The following is a 20696-nucleotide window of genomic DNA, read 5'->3' on the forward strand; positions in this document are numbered from 1 at the left end:
TAAAAATAAGGAAGATGATGTAGATTCTTTGTGCTCGACTTGACTAGGCATAGTGAGGGAAACAACCGACTGACCAAACAGCCTAGGTTTAATCATCAATGAAACTGGCAAAATATCCGAGGCTAAAGATAGTTTTCTGTAAAAGCTAAGTCAATAATCATAATGTATAATTAGCACACGGCTAGCTAAAATACTGCGACTGTTTAGCTTTTTTGTGTTTCTTGTGAATTATCTAGTCTTGGACGTATTCCAAATAATTTTTCAGCGAGGTTTTGCTGGCTCCAATGATGTGCGAAACTGGGTTGAGCGACCCAAAAAATAGCTTCCTACGTATATTGTACCAGATCCGAGGAATGTAATAAATCTGCTTTTTTTCTTGCTTCAACTTTATCTTACCTTGATAATCTTTTTGAACACTTTACAAATAGTGTACACTGTCAGGGATCTTAATGGATAAGACAATGACCGAAAATTGATGTTTACTAACAATGATGATACACAAAGTTACCCCTTCTGAAGATTACAATTAGTTTTAGAAACGCTTTGACACTTAACTTAATAAACTAACCAATGCAAATTCGATGAAAGTCCTCAAAGTTGGTAAGCAAACGAATAAAAAAACGTTAATATAACTTAAGGGTCTAGTGTAAAACACATCCCAATGTCCCCTCCCTCCCTGGTACACTGTAGTGTACAGAGTACACTATTTCATAATAAAAACCTGAAACCTGAAATTTGAATTTATTAATATATATGCAATGCATTATACATGGTATCATAGACAGCTGACCGCGGATAAAAAAATTAACAATTAAGAATCTTGTTTTGTTGTCCCTTGTCAAAGACAGATTAAAATTATGAATTTTTAAAAAAATTAGCTCGCAAAATTTCTATACACTTTTCTAGAACTGGCTTTTAACCAGTGCAGTGGAAATAAATCGGATTCGAAGCCATCCTAAGAAAATCTGTTATTGCATTATTACAAATGACTTTATCTTGACAGATAAACAGATATATAAATCTTCAAATTATTAAGATACTACAAAACATATAAATCTCAAAGTCTAGTTTCATTATTTTAAAATATCAAACAAGGATGACTACTTACATCAATGCAAAAACAAACCATAAAAATGGGCATAATAATAATATGTAAGCAAAGATAACAGAAAAAAAGAAGCATTATCTTAAGCGTAGAACACAGGAGTAATAAAAGTACACTGTTTTTTAATTCCCCTCAACCGAAATCTTTGTAATATAGACAAACAGAGTCTGTTATTTTAATTAGTTAATTTCCGTTGGATTAGAACTGGTTCTCAGTCATACTAAAAAAATAGGTCTAGCATCGTATCATATCCAGTTTTCTACGAATATAAAAATGTACATACATTTTGTAGCCTGTGCCTTCGGTCATCCCGGGGTTAAAACTGCTTTTAATCTTATAATTGTACATTTTATAACCGCGGAAAGCTGTTTATAATACGATGCGAGAAATAACTTTTACAAGTTCAAACTTTACATAATTTTGTTTTCTGTTCTCAACTTGTACTATATTCAGCGCTTTTATGGTTGTTCGTGTACGTGCGTTTGTGTGTGCGTTGAATGCGCGTTAGCTCGGTATCAATTACAAAGTAGCTTTTTAAGCGCCACAGAAGTCAAAGTTATCCCTTTCCCTAATTCTTCTTTCCCCCAAACCATGTTTCCGTTCCTCTTCTTAAATCCCCCTTATAGGTTTTGACCCCAGAATGGTCACTTCTCGCTTCCCTTTCATAGTTTTCCCCATGCCAAAAAAATCTTAAGTAATTGGCCAAAAGATTTCTGTCTCAGTTGATTTACAGCATCCACAATTGCCTACCAAGGACTAATAGATACTGTAATACATCTTTTACAACAAATTCATAGAAACAGCAATTTACTTAATCACTTAAAAAAATGAAACTTTGTTCAGATTTCTAAAGGTTTCATCTTTACTCCACACAATCTACATATATTTAGAAATCTGGTTTACACAAAATTAATTTACCAGTTTTTTTATTGTCACAACAAATATCTTTAAATATTTAAAAAGTGCACAGCCACAAGTTGTTTTCACTCAAAAAGTGTCCAGTTTTAAAATGTTTTAGCATATTTGAAAATAAGTGATTTTAAAGTGCACTAGTGTGTTCTTTTTTTACGCATTGATGAAATAGGTAATAAAATGTATAACATGTAGAAATATGGCATTATTTGCGTGGAACTGTTTCATAGTGAAGATGTTTTAAATTCATAGGAATTGTTAAATTTACAACTTACAAAAGGAATATAGAATAATCAGTTTATGTTTAAGCAAACTGTTATTGTCATTAGATTAAGGTATATAATTGAAATTGCTTGAAATTAACCTAATCCAACCTTCTATTTAAAAGAGACATTTTGTCAAGGTCTCACCCCTTCTGCTTCTCTATACTAAGTTTTATTGTTAGTCTGTTGTTCTTTCAGATATTTAAAATGACGGATAACAAAGGTTATGACTTTGATGACAGAGATTTAACTGAAAGGTTAGTAACGTTTTTTTATTAGGAGTAAACATTCCTTTTAAAAATATATTTATGAAAATAAACAACTCTAAAGCAATATTCGAAAAATTTGATCAGATAACTGCTGCATCTATAATTTTTTAAAACCGCACTTACATGGATGGGGTTATTGACCCCGTTAACAAAAATATTTATTCCTTTAGTACTTTTCGTCTCCAAGAATTCACCCAGGAGAGAAGAGGGGAAAAATACTGCCCCACACCCCAAAAAATCTTTTTAAATAAAAAATATGAACGAATAATCCCTAAAAGATATTAACCAAACATATATAAATGGTATTTCATTCTCTTCAAAAATAGAAAAAAACTTTTTACAGACCTGGCGTATTTTTCTTACCTACATGTATGAATGTAGATGTACTTGTCTGCATGTAAGGTAAAAACATTTATCTTTATAATTGGCAGATAAAAGAAATGTAAAAGTTGCTTAACTTTAATTCTGATTCAATTTCAAACTTTTGGAATAATCACTTATTTCACCAGTCGACCACCCAACTACCTTCCCTTTTTTAAAATAATTTTACTGAATATTTCTCTCTCCCCTACGAGGGTGGCTATTCATCTCCTTTTAAAACTTAAATCTTCTTACATCTAATTAAAAAAGTATCAAACAAGGATTAAAGTAAAGATCACGAAAATCTACAATAGGACAAACAAACATGATTAAATATAGAGTGACTTCTCTTCATAAAGTTAAATGTTGATCATTTGTAAGATTGATTCAAATCAAGGATGCTTAATATGATCATATTTAGATTTAAACTAAGTAGTTATAGAGATTCTTAATAATTGTATGTCTTATTGTCTCATGAATATTTGAACACTTAAATTTGAAAATATATCAGCACTTAAATAATAATTATGGTTGAGGGGAATGTGAAATGTCTATTGCCTAAAAACGGTCAACGTCCAACTTTTTAGACTTTTCAATTTTTCAATAATTTTTGCAGATTGAATTTTGGAATTGGTCTAGCTAGCTAATCTCAAACTTTATTTATCTGTTTTACTTGCTTCAATATATTAGCTAAAGCTATATGTTGTAAGGCCGTTTGCCAATCATATTTTGTGTGCCTTGAAAACATTTGCTTACATTCATAAAACTGATGCATTTTATTTTAAACACAAGTATCAAATTTACTTCTTTTGGTAATGTTTAAAATGATCAGAGCAGTGGCGTGTACATGGTTTTGCCAGAGGGTGAATTCCCCTTTCTGTTATCTGAATAATTCATAACTATATTTCTAATTCTAACATGTATCTACAATTTACTTTTACTATAAAAATTTGGCATTAATGATGATTTATTATTACAAAAGATGGTACATCTATGAAATTATTTATTTCACCAATGTTATCATTTACTGATCTCTTCTTTCTTCTTCTGTGAAATGATCTAAAAAATAAATATTTATAGTAATAGTTAATTATCGCATTGGTCGTCTTTGAAATAACCATTTATTCCGGCTGAGAACATTACAAGGCAAATTATGTCCACAGTTAGCTCACTAAGTGAAAGCTAAGCAAACTTTAGATACAAGAAGAAAGGTAAGCAGTAAAAAGCAGTCAAAGAGTAATTTGTAGTCTTTGTTTTTTAATGTCAATGTTTAGATTTTTGCTATAAATATTATTTATGCTTTGCTTTATCCCGAAATCTTACATTTCTTACATGATATTATTTTTAATATTCATGTCTAGGCTAAAACGCAGTTTTAAAAAATAAAATTACCCGAAGCTTTTTCCCCTTTATTATATTATTTTCTTTTTTGAGCAATTGTACTGGAACTTACAGCGATTGATTATTTACCATTGAATGATAGGACCTATGCTTTTAATTTTCTATTTTGAGATAATAACCCTGCTCTATTTTTTCTTACTAAAACCTAAATTTAAAGTGTTTATTCGACTTCCGCTAAGTAAACCGCTCCTAAAGGCCGCTTGGAGCATTTCTGGTGGTTCCTAAAAATCAATTTGATCCATAATCTACAATACAAAGTAGAACGATGTCTGTCTGTCTGTCTGTTTGTTTGTAGCGAAGGATCTCGCTAACCGCTGAACCGATGGGGTTCTTCTTTACAGGGTAGCTTCTCATAGGTCCCGGGAAGGTTTATAACTATTTTCTTGGGGGGTGGGACATCCCCAACCCCCCCAAAAAATAAAATAAAATACCCCCCCCCCCAAAAAAAAAAAAATTCCTTTCAAATCTAAAATACGAAAAATTAGTTTGATCAAACCTTTTGGGACAAAGCCGCTAGTCAATTTATATAAGAATATATTTTTATTGAAGAAGACAATTCTAATCCTTTTGTATCCCTTGATTTGTAGAAGCAAAGCAACGCTTTATAAAGATTGCTTTCTACGTCCGTCTTGCAATTGTCAAATTTATGAATTTGCCGCTAAAATGTATCAATCATACTCCGCTGGTAACAATGAGCCACGTGATATGATCATTTTAGCGGCAATATTAAAGTTTTAAAAATTCCTGCTATGTCACCCCTCATGCCTTATTCTTGTTGGCGGATTAGAGTTTATTGAGCAACTCAAATATTAAAATTTTCTTTGCTTTTATTTAATTTGCATTTGTTTTATTTCATTAACATTGCCTTTAATTTTTTCTAACCTTTTGCTCATTTTAAAGGTTGTAAGCTTGCTATTGCTTCGCTACTCATGTACAAAATAATTCTTATATTTATACATAATAGAAGTTTGATTGATTCACTGGCTAGATTTGTACAGGACAAGTTTTCGTTGAACTTTTAAGAAATTTTTTTAAAATTTTTTGTCTTAAGGGCAATTCAATCCAAAATAGTTGTAAGGGGTAGCCTTTAAATTGCGCACTTTGACTTACACATAAAGTCATTTATGCTCGCAAAAGAATTACTTACTTACAGGGATATTTATTATATTTGATTTTAGCATAGCGGAAGTTTGCGGTTATGATAATTTGAAAATGTAATATTTAAACGGATGTAATGGCACAGACTTATATTATACTGGGCTTACTAAGAAAATTTATATATCTTCTACAAACTACCGGCTGCCTGCCTAGTATCTAAGTCATTGCATTCAAAGTAAATTTTATCATCAGAAGATTTTTTGTCTTGAATCATTCCAAACAATAAGATTTCAACATAAAATGAATTAATATTCAATCCCTTCCTTTCTGGAATATTACAATATGTACAAAACTAACAACTAAACGTTGGCAATTGTATAGTCCTTATACATTAAATGTCACTACATATTATTATTTTTTATCGGCATAACCCAGGTCAGGTTCTTAGGGAATAAGATTGACAAATTTTGAATGCTGCTTTTTGCACTGAACAATTGAGAATGGATAAAATACCCCAATGCAATGCTTTAAGCGGGTGGTTGAGAGAACTTATTTAAATGAACTAGGGGACTTGTTCGATGTACCCCCTCCTTCCCTGGTAATATTAGAAGAAATCATTTTTTTTTTTTTTTATAGTATATATGATTTATCTATAATATAAACGTCCAAGCTTTTTATTTTGGGGGGGGGGGTAAAATGGCGCGCGAAGCGCGCCGCAAATTTTTTTACCCCCCCCCAAAATTTTTTACCCCGGGGGTAAAATTTGCTTGGGGGGGGGGGTAATCACCCCCCCTGAAATCTGTTGGCAGGGGTAAAATTTGTTAACCCCCCCCCCAAAATTTACCCCCAGGGTAAAATTTTTTGGGGGGGTAATTTAAATTTTATCAAAAATTCGTTTGGGGGGGGGGTAATCGCCCCATTACCCCCCCCCCTTGGACGTCTATGGCCCCGTCACTAGATTAGAACATTAAGCATTTTTTGGGGTTTGTGGTTAATTTCTACATTTATATATTTTGTTTGTAAATAAGTTATTAATTGTGATTAAAAATGTTATCGACCATGATGATATCACTACCATAAGTGGGGGAAATAGAATCATACATTACCTTTTTTAAAGGCACAAAACCGAAAAAATTGATTATATCTCTGCTTTCATAAAAAGTTCAGGGTGGAATATACAAATATTGTAAACAAATAAGAATAATAATCAAATGAACACTAATTTTCCTCCTGGTTTACCATTATCTATAATAAAATATTTGGATGCTCTTTGATCGTATGCAATGATACATCCTTGTTTATTTGTAAAAAATGTTTAAAAAATCTTTTTAATTTTAATTTTTTTTTGTAGAAAGAATTTGATTCCATGTCTTAGTTATTAACACAATCTCTGCTAAAAAAGACGTACTATTTGTTTTGATATTTTTAAGCCAGTATTGTGTGAATTTTTTAAACCTATGCCCTAGATAACAGGGAGGGAGAGGACATTGGGCTGTTTATTACACTAGTCCCCAAAGTTTCAAAATAACGTTTTCTTATTAGTTGAAATAACAACGTTGGGTACTTTTATTGAATTGTGATTGGTTGGTTTCTCAAGTTGAGTGTCGAAACGTTTCAACTACTAATTGTAATCTACAGATTGGGTAACTTAATCATAATTGGTGATGTACATTAATTTATCAGCCATTGTCTTAGCCCTTTAAATCCTTTGGTATTTTTAAGCCAATTATTGTGGTACTTTTGAAACCTATGCCCTACATAAAACAAAATAGTAAATTACATAGGAATGTGGCCAGATATATGTTTGTACATATGCCTAGTATGTATTGAGAGGGGATAAGATATTTTTAAGAGTAGCAGCTGTTCATTAAGTTGGAGCGTGAACTACATACTTATTTTTAGATACTTCATACTGATGTACTGCCTATAATTGGTCATTTGTATTGTATGACGTCATTTTTTAGGCACTATCATCAGTTTCGAATTTTTACCTTTTTGTAGAAAGGTTTAACAGAGCTAAAGTTGATTTTATGAAGAACGTAGCTAAAACCAAAGTCGAGATCAATGTAGTAACGTCCGCTTGTAGTAAACCTAAAAAAAATAATGAAGTATTGATTGATTTATAAGGTATAAACAAGAATGAAAATAGCCATGTTAAAACTTTTTTTTAGATAATTTTAATAAATATCTATTGGCTGGTTTTCTTAATTACATTCTCTAAACTTTTTATCTAAAATATGGTAAATTTATTTATCATCATTTGGGATGCACATGAAATTTTCCTCCAGCGTTTTATCCCTGAAGATCAAAGCATAAATCGACTTTTATTAGTTTAAGAATTGCATAAATGACCGGACAATGTACTAATGCCTAACTACATCCAGACAAGCAATATTTCTTTTAACTAATGTCATTTTAATCTTATCCATTATTTGTAAAGGCAAAAGGGTTTGCCAGTTTTCCTCATAGTGCATAGTCAACCATAGCAACCCACCCCACCCAATTACTATAAAATAGATTGTTAGTAGGTAGTTTTTCGGTGCTTGCTTACATGTGAAGACCGGAGCACCGAAAAACCCCCCCCCCCGCTTAGTTTTGACAAAAATCAAAAATAAGGGGGGGGTAGTTTTTTAACCCCCCGCTTAGTTTTGAAAAAAATCAAAAATAAGGGGGGGGTAGTTTTTAACCCCCCCCTTAATTTTGAAGAAAATCAAAAATAAGGGGGGGGTAGTTTTTTCACTGTACAACGCGCCAGAAAGTTGAGTGAGGTAAATCAAGTAAATCCAGTATACCAGAGGGGAAACCTTATTACAGGGATATTCATGTTTTGGGGCATAATTTCCTTATTTATTGACTTTGGCCAGTAAAAGGTTTTAATTTTGCGCAAAATTAAAACCTTTTACTGGCCAAAGTCAATAAATAAGGAAATTATGCCCCAAAACATGAATATCCCTGTAATAAGGTTTCCCCTCTGGTATACTGGATTTTCTTGATTTACCTCACTCAACTTTCTGGCGTGTTGTACAGTGAAAAAACTACCCCCCCCCTTATTTTTGATTTTCTTCAAAATTAAGGGGGGGGGTTAAGTCTTTGCCTTGCTGAGCACTTTTCCTCCTTGCCTTTTCCAGACATTAAAAAACTACCCCCCCCTTATTTTTGATTTTTGTCAAAACTAAGCGGGGGGGGGGGGTTTCGGATCTCCAGTCTACCACATGTAAGCAAGTACCAGTTTTTCAAGTGTTTATCTATTACTTACTTTCAAATTAGGTTAGGTTAACTTATATTGGGTACAGGTTATCTTTGCAAAATTAGGACACCACTGATATTAACCCCGCAGGAACCTTGCTGGACACTTTATAAAAAAAACACTGTTTTTCTGGCATTTGAAATAAAACTTGGAAAAAGCTATGTATGTATATATTACGATTTCTGACATTTTGTGTAGCAAAGCTACTCAACTAAAAGGATTTAAGTTACGCACTGTTTAGCAATTTTAACACTTTTAAAGCCAAGAACCCGGGAAATATAAATGAAACATTTGATCTAAAAATCAATTTTGGATGCTTAAATTTGGGTACTTTTTACAAATCTTACTTGTTGTAGATAACATTAGTTGACGTTCTGTACTCATTTTTAAAGAGGAAAACCACCTGAAAAATTTATTTTAATATGAAAATTACAATAATAAAAAATTACATACATTATACAATTGATGACTATATTTTTAAAGAAGCTTGTCTAATTCATGTTTCCCTCTCAATTATCACAAAAAGAGCTCTAGTATAAATGAAATAAAATGGAAACACAAAAATGAAAATCGTAAAATCGTTAAATGAGCAACTAAGTAGAATCCTTATAAGAATACTTAGATATCCTTATTTTGCTATTTCAAATTTTTTGCTTAATAATCTAACAGAAATTTATATAATTCATTGATAACTATTAAATGTAATGCATTTTATATCTAAATCTTTATCTTGCAATACATTAAGACATGAATAGAAATAACAAAACATCTATGTCCATAAAAGCAGAGCAAGGATACTGGAGAAAAAATGTAAATATCTAAAAACCAGGATGAAGAAAAAATCATTTTATTTCTTTCGTATTTATCTCAGAATAGAGTCAATTAATAATTAATACTACCCCCCCCCCCCCCCTAATTAATTATCATTTAAGTTTTAATGTCAAACCAAATTTTTAATATTTCAATTAAGGATTTTTGCTAAAAAATTGTGGAATAATCAGTTCAGCCGTTTACAAGATCTTACCAGACACATGTACTTTTTTAGCACATAAGATTATTAATATGTTTAATAACCTTGAAAAATTGTTGAAAGAAAAATTGTTTGGTCACATTAGCACTCTATATAACACATTTCTTAGTGAGGTGTTTGTATTGATAACGGTGTAATTAATCTACAAGTTTTAAAACGAAAGAACAATTTTCAGAGGGGGAGGGGGGCAGACATCTTGTTACTTTTAAATAAAACTAGCGGCTACGCCCCTAGAGGTCTCTAGTGGCACTTGAAATGTTTGGAGTTTAAAAAAAATAATACGAGACCTTGCAATGCTGCGAAGGAGTCTCTATTTAATTTCTACGATACTTTGCAATGTTACGTAGGAGTCTCTATTCGAGAAAAAAATTTCGAATTATTGTGATTTCTCTTGGGAGGGTGGTGGTACCCTCCCCCAATAGTTATAAACCTTCCTGGGACCTATGAGAAGGTACCCTGTTAAGGAGAACCCGATCGGTTCAGCAGTTAGCGAGATCCTTCGGTACAAACATACAGACAAACATCATGTTACTTTATTATAAGAATTATGATTTTTAAAACTTTAAATACAATTTTGAATACAAAATGAAATGTTGAACCCAGTAAAAGTGTCGGACTGATTATGACGTAAAAAACAATTAGCCAATGAGAGGCCACTATAAATTTTACCATTGGTCAATAATGGCCTTTCATTGGCTAATTTTTTTTTTACGTCATAATCAGTCCGACAATATTACTGGGTTCGAAATGTTGTAAAAAGTAGTCTTAAGAATAAAGAATTAAATTTATTGAGCCAAAAATGAGCAAACATACATATGAACTTGCAGATGATTATAATTAACAGGCTAATGCTTTATAACATTGAAATCAATTGAAACTCCTGACTAGTGTATCTCTCACTTAAAATAACTTTTTCTCACACACACTTACTAATAGATACTGAGAAACCGACTGCATTGGAATTTTTTTCGCGTAAATATAATAAGTGCAAAATCATACACACGCTAACAAACAATGCAAGGACAATAATGTTTATCAGTAGCATAGCTTAACAATTAGCGTAAATAGAATAATGCCAGCAAAAGTTATTAAACCAAAGTATGTTTGTGAGTCTCTCCGTCAGTGCACTAAGCAGATCATAAAAAAACACTACATAATATGCTTTCTTTAATAGTATAAAGCCTCTAGGTGGCACCTTTTGTAAGGGGAAGGGGTTTTAACTCTCCACATTTGAATTTAGTTTTTTTAGGGTGGGGATAGAAGAGACCCTTAGAAACACTAGACAGACATCCTATTTCTTTTATATAAATGGATGATGCAAAAAAAACCAGTTAAATCTTGGAAGGATAACAAACGGGAAGGACAGGCACAAAGTAGCTGCGCTTCTTTAATTAATAACATTTATGTGTTTCAGTAAAACAGCTAATAATAGATTAATCCTTAGCATTGTTTGAAAAATTAATCAAAAATTGAGGCTTTGTAAAATAATTTTTTTAATGATTTAGTTCATTAACAACTTTTATCTATCATGCAAAAGATAAATATTTATTAAACTAAATTATAAAAAATTAATTAAACTCTGTCTAAAGTAGCTGTTTGTACAAAAATTAAATTAATTTCTATTAATATGAAGAACACATTAACAAACGTACAGATAACAATTGCACATTAATGAACCACTCACGAGCAAACTGCAAAGTCTTGTAAAAAACAATTAGTTGAATATCAATAGAATTCATAAAAAACAGTTTTCAATTCTTTTTCTGCTTTGAATATTTCTATTTTATTACAATATTTTAATCTTAAGGAGTTTAAAAAGGATGTAATTTAAAAATTGAAATCCCACCATAGTAATAGTAAAGTTTTTCGTCTGTAGCTTAGGATTTTGAACCGATTGAGATATCAATTTAGGGAAGCCTTACATAGGTCCCTAAACTGCAGCCACAAGGTTTGTATAAAAAACACCACGTGACATAATTCATTTTATTATCTGTCTCTGTCCCAGAATAATATTTATTTTTAATTATCCTACTAATTAGAATATAAATAAGTTCTATGTATATATGTAGAAATATGGTAATTAACTTAAACTATCATATAATGTATAAAAACAATTATGTGACAGTCAGCAGCCATCGAGTTAATAACAGGTGCTTTCCTGCAAAAGGCCTGTCGAGCAATGAAAACACAATAAAAATAAGGAGGTGTAGATTGTGTCCCTACGTCTTAACCCTATAGGGGGCCCTAACCCTGCTGGGCCTAAACCTTCAGTTCCATAAACGTGCAGTGCTTTCCAGTACCCAATATAACCTTGAATTAACAAACAAATAAACAAACTGCTCATATCACCAATCTTTCCAAAATAAGGGGGTGAATGATGTCAGTGCTCAAGAAGGCACTCTGAGGAATATTGCCCTCTTAAATTGTAAGGGAATTGAGGCGACTGGGTGTAGCTGTGATTTTTCATAAAAGTTGTAAATGTTTGCAAGGCTTGCTAAAAAAAGGTAGCTGATTTGGGGCTAAAAAAGGCCGCAGCTATCAAATTCTAACAAAATCTGTACTCTGTAAGTGCAAAAAAGAAATTAAATCAAATTAATGAAATTACCCTTGTCCTATCTCACTTGCCAAATTTCCCAAATTTTCCTCAAATTTTCACATGCAGTAGGATTTATTAGCAAAGCTCCTTCACAAGTCTTTCAATTAGTTTAGATTTGTAAATTTTGTTTACCACAGTTTATGAGACTTGGCAAGCAGTTAATACATTTTTTCAAAAACTTTATTTGCTAAATTTCTTTTCTTTCAAAATATTTACGCAATTCAGAAATTTTTTGTATGTTCTATATCCTCATATAAAAGTAACATGATGTTTGTCTGTCCATCAGCAGCTTAATATCGCTAACCGCTTGATCAATATGTTTCTCATTTCTGAGAAAGCATCTTATAGGTCCAGGGAAGGTTTATAACTATTTTGGGGGAGGGCACCTCCACTTCCCTAGAAAAATCGCCCCTGAAAAAAAACTGAATTTTTTACTTTCCTGTGATTGTTTTGGGCTATCGTTTTTTTCCACTTCAAATACTAAGTGTCTAAATGCTACGTGTAAACCACAAAGCCAAGCTTTGAAATGGTAGGACAATCGGACATTAACACTTGTATAGTGTCAGAACTGAAAAATTATAATATAAATGAATAAGAGTCAAAGCAAAAGTGTGAGTAAATTTGTTGAAAAACTTCTTGATACAGGATAATGTTTATGGACATACTTAAATTTTTATGACTTGATTATAGAGTTGCTTTGCTTATAATATTGTACTTTGTTTTCCTAGGAATCAGTATACCAAAAATCAGAACAATCGGATAATTAGATCACATAAAAATTAGTTGTTCAAATGTAAAAAATCAACATGTTTAAAATGGACTTACGGACATTCTGGTAATGATTATAGAGTTACAACGCTTTCTAAATCGTACCTAACTACTACAGGAATCACTATGAAAAGTTTGAAATCGATAAGGATAACTCTAACATGCCTAAATTAATGAAAAAAGCTATCCGTCTCAGACGTACGGACAGAAGGACGGACGGACCGACCCTAACTATAGAAAAGCTTCGCATTTAAAAACAGACAGTTCTCAGTTTAACTAAGATTATAAACGTATTATTATCGTTTATATTTCACCATGTACTTTAGGATAAATTTTGTAAATTTTGTAACTTTTTTCTTAATTTGTTTGTTTGTTTATATCGTTCTCCTCTCATTTATTCGATATACCATTAGTAAAAGTTGTGTTTTTCTAGTTTTTGCTTAGATATTTGAGGATGTTGGAGCCAAAAACTTTAGGCAACTTAATAAATCACATTCCTAAGTATTTTCTGGCATGACCAATGCTAGTGCGCCCGTTTTATATATTTTGTTTTAGTCATATATTTTAACATTAGAGTAAAACACTAGAAGGGGAAGGGGTTCAATAATGTACCCAAGGACCTTGTGCCGACTCTCAATTGGGTCTTTGAAAATCAACCAATACCACTAGAATATAAACACAGCCATAATGTAATTCTTTTCTCAATATCCCAATGCTCATTGTTGGGAATTATATATTTGATGAAAACTATGTAGACGATCATAAACATCAATAATATATATCTGGTAAAAACTTTTTAGAATAATATCAAAAGACAAATTATATTTTGAGTAAATATTCTGGTTTTGTTAACTATGCTTTTTATCATTTGATTTTACTTTTTTCATTCATATGCGACTTAAATTTTGAAAGGAAACTCATCTGTTTTACTTTTTAAACTATGGCACTAAATAATATGTAATTTTATTATATTTTTAGCCGTGTGGATAAAGTTTCTTTGAATAAAATTTGCCCTTTCTCTCCAAAGGACATCCTAGATTTTAGCAAGCAATTTATCCCCCCTCCTCCTCCTTCCCCACAAAAAATTGTCAGGGTAAATTTATTATGTGAGAAGTTGAATTTGATATATTTTATACACCTTTTTTTCGGGGGGGGGGGGATAACTACAATTCTTTAAACTCTCTCTCCTACCTTTGGATTCCCTTACCCCCTCTCCAGTATGATTTTCATACCTTAATCAAGCTTTTGGGATGTGTGAACCTTCAGATTGATGTTTAGGGGAGGTTAAATGACCAGTTAAAAAACACCATTTGTAACATTGAATACAAGTTACAAAAAAATGTTTCTTAACTATATAAATTGACACTATTCAAATTGAAATAGATTGCTCTATTCAACTGCAAATGATAATTCTCCTGAATTTTCAACTTTCTACGTAATTTTTATAACTTCTCTTTCTGAACTAAGTTTAGTTTTACAATTTTCTCTATATTCACATTTTACTCTTATGGTTTGTTTTGAATCATATTAAAGATGTTAAAAAAGGTATTTAGAAGCACTTTTTTACCATCTTTTTGTTTCTTTACTCTAAAATAACCTCCTTTTTAAAAATCATGTATCTGATTTTTGTGTTCCTTTTAATTAAAATTGTTTGTATTTTTATCATGTATGTTTTATTCCAAAAGATGAATAAATCATTTAAACACAAAATTCCTACTTTTGACCTCTGTGTTTTTCTATGATAAACTCTTTTCAACAAAAGTTCTGTGTATTATTCTAAGTTATTTGAAGTTACTAGCCTTTTACACATCCTTACATTCATAGGGTGTAACTTTCTCCCAAAATGTAGCCCTATCTAGCGTATTTTTATAGATAAAAAAAATATTTTTTTTTGTGATTATTTTTTTAAACATACTTATTTATTTAAGGAAAAAGTGTAGGAATGGAAGCATTGAGGAGAAAGTATCTGATGAAGAAGCCAAGTACGAGAAAAAGAGTTGGAGCGAAAGATATCAACATTCACTAAATCTTTTTTTTCCATTTAGAAAAGGGTAAGTATTTTTTTGCGCAGCGTCTCTGTAAATTTTTCTTATATTAAGGTAACAGGATGTCATTGTCTATCTGTGTTTATCTAGTGGTCTTGCTAACCGCTTAACCGGTATGGTTCTCCTTTACAATGTAGCTTTCATAGGTGAACACAGTAATAGTGTCTGACTGATTATGACGTAACAAAAAAATAGCCAATGAGAGGCCACTATAAATTTTACCATTGGTCAATAACAGAATCTCATTGGCTAATTTTTTTTGTTACGTCATAATTAGTCAGACACTATTACTGTGTTCTTCATAGGTCCTATTTTGGGGTAGGTTATCACCCCTCTCCGAAAAGAAATCACCCATAGATAACAGAATTGCCAAAAATTTAAAATGAGGGGCAACATCCCCCTCCCTTCTTTTGGGGCGTATCAAATTTGTATGTTTTGCTGCCTTGTAGAGCAAGTACTCGAGTCTATCCATGTTTCTCATACATTTAAGAGGATATTAATTTACTTTAACGCTATTTTAATCCTTGCTCACACAAACACCCTATTATAAATGTTAAAAGAAACCTAGGCAAATCATTCATTTTTTATAAAAACAATAATTTTATTTGTATATTATTGATAAAATTATTCATTATTTTAGAAAAGTAGGAAACGTGTTGCCCTTGAACCGAGTGGGATGGATGAATTACATCACCCTCGACTTTCTAAACCCTATCATGTGGAAAGGTTACAGGGTAAGTTATGTTTGTTAAAAGATCTCTGAAACAATTACTTTCTGCTTTATATTAGTTATATGAAAATCTTTATGGATAAACTATATCGCCCTATTGATATTTATTGCGCAACTACGTATCTAAAGATCTCTAAAACGGCACTTGATTAAAGCCAAAGTCGTTTAAGGATAACATCGGACTGGATCAGAATTTATAAATGAAATTGGTAATAAACACTTCCTGGCCAAAATTGTTTTCAAAAAAGGTTCTTTTCCTTGGGATAAATATTCAGTACATTAAATCCTTTTTCTAATTAGATGGATTTGTCATGATTTATCTTGTTATGTAAAACACAATATTATTGTAATCTTTAAAAAGATATAAAATTTACATAATGTATGTAACTAAAAATTACAAACTAAGCAATATATCATGTCGATTCTAGATATCATTAATATCCATTTTTATAAATTTATGTAAGGATTATGTAAAGTTTTACTCTATTTTATCAGCAAGCAAAGCCTAGCTACAATATCCCTCTGATATCATTTTTAGAAATAAAAATTGGTTGGTTATTTTCCCTTACATAAAAATTCGAGGGAGGGTAGGAGGAGGCAGGGGGTGGTATAACAAGTGGATTAAAAGACTGTAAAATAATAGGAAAATACAAAATTTAATGTAAAGTCTTTATGGTAGAGGCCAAGAGAAAATATAGAGGATGCAAAAACTATGCAGGTTTTAGTTGATGAAATAAAAAAATGAAAAACCTTCTGCACAAATTCAAACTTTTTTTTCATTTAGAAAAGGCATAAGTTATTATGAAAACTAATCCAGTTTTGTTTTCTGTTTCTAGACTGGTTTGGAAACAACAGACTTATATGAGTTGGATAATTTGGAAGAAGCAGAAATAAATGCCAAAAGATTACTCAGGTTCTGGGATGAAGAGGTCAGTTTTATTTCGTAATTTGTAGTCCGTGGATACGAAAATTAAAGGGATAATTTTAAGTCTGCACAATCACAGCAAATAGTATAGAAGAAAGATGAAATAAGAAAATAGATGAAAATTATTGTCTTCAAACGGACAGTCTTAAGTACATTAAAGAGTAGGCCCACCATTTAAAGTGCATAAGATATTTTTAAAAGCGAAGCTTTTCTATAATTAGGGTCGGTCCGTCCGTCCGTCCGTCCGTCCGTCCGTCCGTCCGTAACGGATAGCTTTTTTCGTTAATTTAGACATGTTAGATTTGTCCTATCGATTTCAAATTTTGCATGATGATTCCTTTAGTAGTTAGGTACGATTTAGAAAGAGTAGCAACTCTATAATCATTACCAAAATGTCCGTACGTCCATTTTAAACATGTTGATTTTTTTACTTTTTAAATAGCTTTTTTCGTTAATTTAGGCATGTTAGAATTGTCCTATCGATTTCAAATTTTGCATGGTGATTCCTGTAAACGTTAGATACGAGTTAGAAAGCGTAGCAACTCTATAATCATTACAAGAATGTCCGTACGTCCATTTTAAACATGTTAATTTTTTTTACATTTTTAACAACAAATTTGTATGTGACAAATTATCCAATTGGTCTGATTATTGGTATACTGATTCATGTGACAACAAAGTACAATATTATAAGCGAAGCAACTCTATAATCAAGTCCTAAAAATGTAAGTGTGTCTATAATCGTTATCCTGTATCAAGCAGTTTTTCAACAAATTTACTTACAATTTTGCTTTGACTCTTATACATTCGCATTTGGATTATTCAGTTCTGACATTATACAAGTGTTAATGTCCGTTTGTCCTACCGTTTCAGTGCTTCGCTTTTATGGATGTTGTCATCCTTGTTTTTCTTCTTTTTACTTAAACAAATATGTAACGATGTACTTAAAATTATGTCCTAAAATTTAGTTCGGGTACTCTTTGACAATACAAATATCGGGAATAGCCCCTTTCGTGGCAACGCCCCTTAAGGAGCAATTCGTCGTATTTTTAAAATGGTTTTTTATAGGTTATTTTAGGTTAAGTTAGGTTATATTGGGTTAGGCGATTGCCCCACATGGTTAGGCAATTTGCCCCGCAGGGTTAGAGCCCCCCGCAAAGGCTAATAATAGGAGAAAAGCTACTGTGAAAAATACGAAGAATCGCCCTTAAGGAGCGATGAAACGACTATACCCCAAATATATAATAATTTAAAATTTTTACTTTAATTTGCTTACTAAATAGAAAGTTATGAAATAAATTTATTTGTTAAATTATTAGCTCCAAATAAACAAGGATAATAAATTCCACAAGATAGAAATTAATTAGTTTAAGGATATACATACTTATATTTTCAGGATTAAGAATAAGCTTTGCTTATAATATTGTATGTACCTTGTTGTCTTAAGAAAATTATTCCAAAAATCAGATGAATAGGATAGTTACATGTTATATTTTTTTAAAAAATAAACTTGTTTTAAATGGTAAAAACATATTATAGAGTTCCTTTAATTTCTAAATCATACCTAACTGTTACAGGAATCGTGACTATCTTAACGTGTAGAGTTGCTTTTCTTTTAAAAATCTACGTAAATTTTTCTTTGCAAGTGCAAAATTTTCATAATACATATATTTTGATAAGTACAATTAGAACAAATAAATGTTAAGATCAAAATTTAACGTGAAATATTTTAAAATGAGTTGAATTAAAAAGTTAATCTTTTTTCATGTAAAAATACAATTTCTCGAGAAATAATCCTTGAATATTTTTAAAAATAATGTCTTTTTGAAGGTGAATCGTTATGAGAGTGAGAAACTGACCAGTAGCAACCCTGAAAAGGTACGCCCACCTTCTCTCAGTAGAGCAGTATGGAGATTTGGAAAATCAAGGTACATTCAAACAAAACATACTATTATCATTCATATTAATCTCCCACCTCCCAAACGCTTGTAAATGGAATTAAAACCTGATCCCGACAAAATTAAGCACTATTAACATTTGATTACCAGCTGTTTATTGGAAACAATGTACAAAAGGATAATTGGTGCGTAACCTCAGAGTGCCAAGCGTGCACAAAACCCCCAACCTCCACTTAATTCTGGAAGGGGTGGGGTGTAGTTTTTTCTGTATGCATGTGCGAAATGTCCTAAACCATGAATATTGCACATTTTAAAATTTGCATTCTATGTTATGCAATTTATTTCTTGTTATTTTTAGGTTTTACTTTGCTATGGTGCTTATCCTTCTATCCATGTTCTTTCAGTTTGCTGGACCTGTAAGTATTCTTTTTTTATAAGTATCAAGATGTACGTGTGTCTTTGTATCTGCTAGTGTGTGTGTATGATCTAGCTAACCGCTGAACCGACAAAATTCTCTTTTAGAGTGAAGCTTCTCATAGGTCAATGAAAGGTTCCTAATTTTTTAAAGTGGGAAGAGTACCACCACTTTCTAAAAATAAATCACCGCAACAAATTTTTAAAAATTGTTCTTTAAATACCCTCCCCTCTTTTCTCTCTAGTGCCTCCAGAGGACTTAATCTATTATTTGTATGCTGCTCTTCATTTTAATACAATGTCACAACATTACATTTAGGGTGAAAGCCACTAGTACTATTATATGTAAATATTTAGAGCATAATTCTGAAGTATCTACTGGATTATATTGGAGATCCTGCCCAACCAGTTCAATATGGAATCATAATTGTAGGTAAGGAAAACAATTTTCTATTTATCCTCACTTATTTTGCTCTTTACAATCCAGGCTAACTGAAAAAATAATAAAAAACCGTGCTTTGACACAAAATGTTAAAATGTTACATGTCCAATTTAAAATTTTGCCTTCCACAAAATAATTTCTAGAACTTCCATGGGGGTTGTATAACTTTACACGAAAGGACAGCAATCTTTTTTATTATCATAATGAATCAGTTTTCACGAAAACTAATTTTTATCATTATCTGAACCAAAATTAATTCCATGTTCAAATATAAAACTTGTTTTCCTTCTAGACATTTTACAAGTTTTTTCCACATATCTACGACTGTACGACATTCAACTTTTACCATTAATACATGTAAAGCAGCTAAATTGAATTTAGACAAGGAAATGTATATAAACAAGGATGACAACATCCATGAGTAGCGAAGCTCAAAAATTAAAAATGGATATCGGGAAAAAATTATTATAGAGCAGTGTCATACAATAATCATTATACTTGATATAATAGGGAAATCACGAAGCATTTAAAATCACGCAACATAGAATCACGAAAACTTAAAAATCTAGCTGTCAATCCTGAATAGTAATATTGAAAATCACGAAAACCTAAAAATCTAGGAATCTATCTAGCACCCCAATAAATAAACAAATCTTAATAAATCTTTGTGAAAATATTTTGAATGTAAAATTAATTAATCTCTGAAAGTTTCAGCCTCCCATCTTGAATTGCAATTGAGAAAATCAAAAAAACTTAAAAGAATCTAGGAATCGATCTAGCACCTTAAGTAACAGACATATTGACATAACAATGTATAGATTAGATGGCCATATGTCAAAGGAATCTTCACTAAAAATTTCAGCAGTCTATCTTGAATAAGAGTCGAGTAAATCACGTTTCCCCCAAAACGTCTCGTACATACTGACAGACATACATACAGACGGCCATTTCAAATGATAGAGTAGCTTCTCTACTAAAAAGAAGCAAAGAGGGCAGACAGTATTATAGGTGTAAATGCATTAAATTACATATTATGTTTCATCCTGTGATCTTAAGCTAGGTATAAAACAATGCAATGTACAAAATATTGATGTACAATGTACATCCCCTAAGATGATTAGCATCATAACCCCTTCTGTATATCAAATTTATTTCTACCAAAGAGTTTAATGTACATAAGGGATAATTATGTT

The 20696-nt window shown here is 31.4% G+C and overlaps 1 protein-coding gene and 1 long non-coding RNA gene across 3 annotated transcripts in view; one reads left to right on the forward strand and one right to left on the reverse strand.

Moving 5' to 3' along the window:
* Positions 1 to 2466: 2466 nt before the first annotated feature.
* The window catches only part of LOC145315578 (ATP-binding cassette sub-family C member 5-like), an 87616-nt gene continuing 69386 nt past the window's right edge, over positions 2467 to 20696 (forward strand). For both annotated transcript variants that reach the window (XM_080155567.1, XM_080155561.1), the window contains exons 1-7: positions 2467 to 2537; positions 14978 to 15100; positions 15735 to 15828; positions 16661 to 16753; positions 18580 to 18677; positions 19006 to 19063; positions 19419 to 19494. In XM_080155567.1, the coding sequence (XP_080011693.1) occupies positions 2488 to 2537; positions 14978 to 15100; positions 15735 to 15828; positions 16661 to 16753; positions 18580 to 18677; positions 19006 to 19063; positions 19419 to 19494 (592 nt within the window). In that variant the 5' untranslated portion in view covers positions 2467 to 2487. The remainder of the gene's footprint in view (positions 2538 to 14977; positions 15101 to 15734; positions 15829 to 16660; positions 16754 to 18579; positions 18678 to 19005; positions 19064 to 19418; positions 19495 to 20696) is intronic.
* Positions 3788 to 9054, reverse strand: LOC145332638 (uncharacterized). Its single transcript, XR_013884247.1, has 3 exons — positions 9003 to 9054; positions 7400 to 7499; positions 3788 to 3968 (listed from the first exon to the last, which is right to left on the reverse strand). It is a non-coding gene; the product is annotated as an uncharacterized LOC145332638 (long non-coding RNA).

Source organism: Acartia tonsa, chromosome 1, assembly GCF_053477335.1.
Source record: "Acartia tonsa isolate MP-2025a chromosome 1, ASM5347733v1, whole genome shotgun sequence".
NCBI classification, from domain to species: domain Eukaryota; kingdom Metazoa; phylum Arthropoda; class Copepoda; order Calanoida; family Acartiidae; genus Acartia; species Acartia tonsa.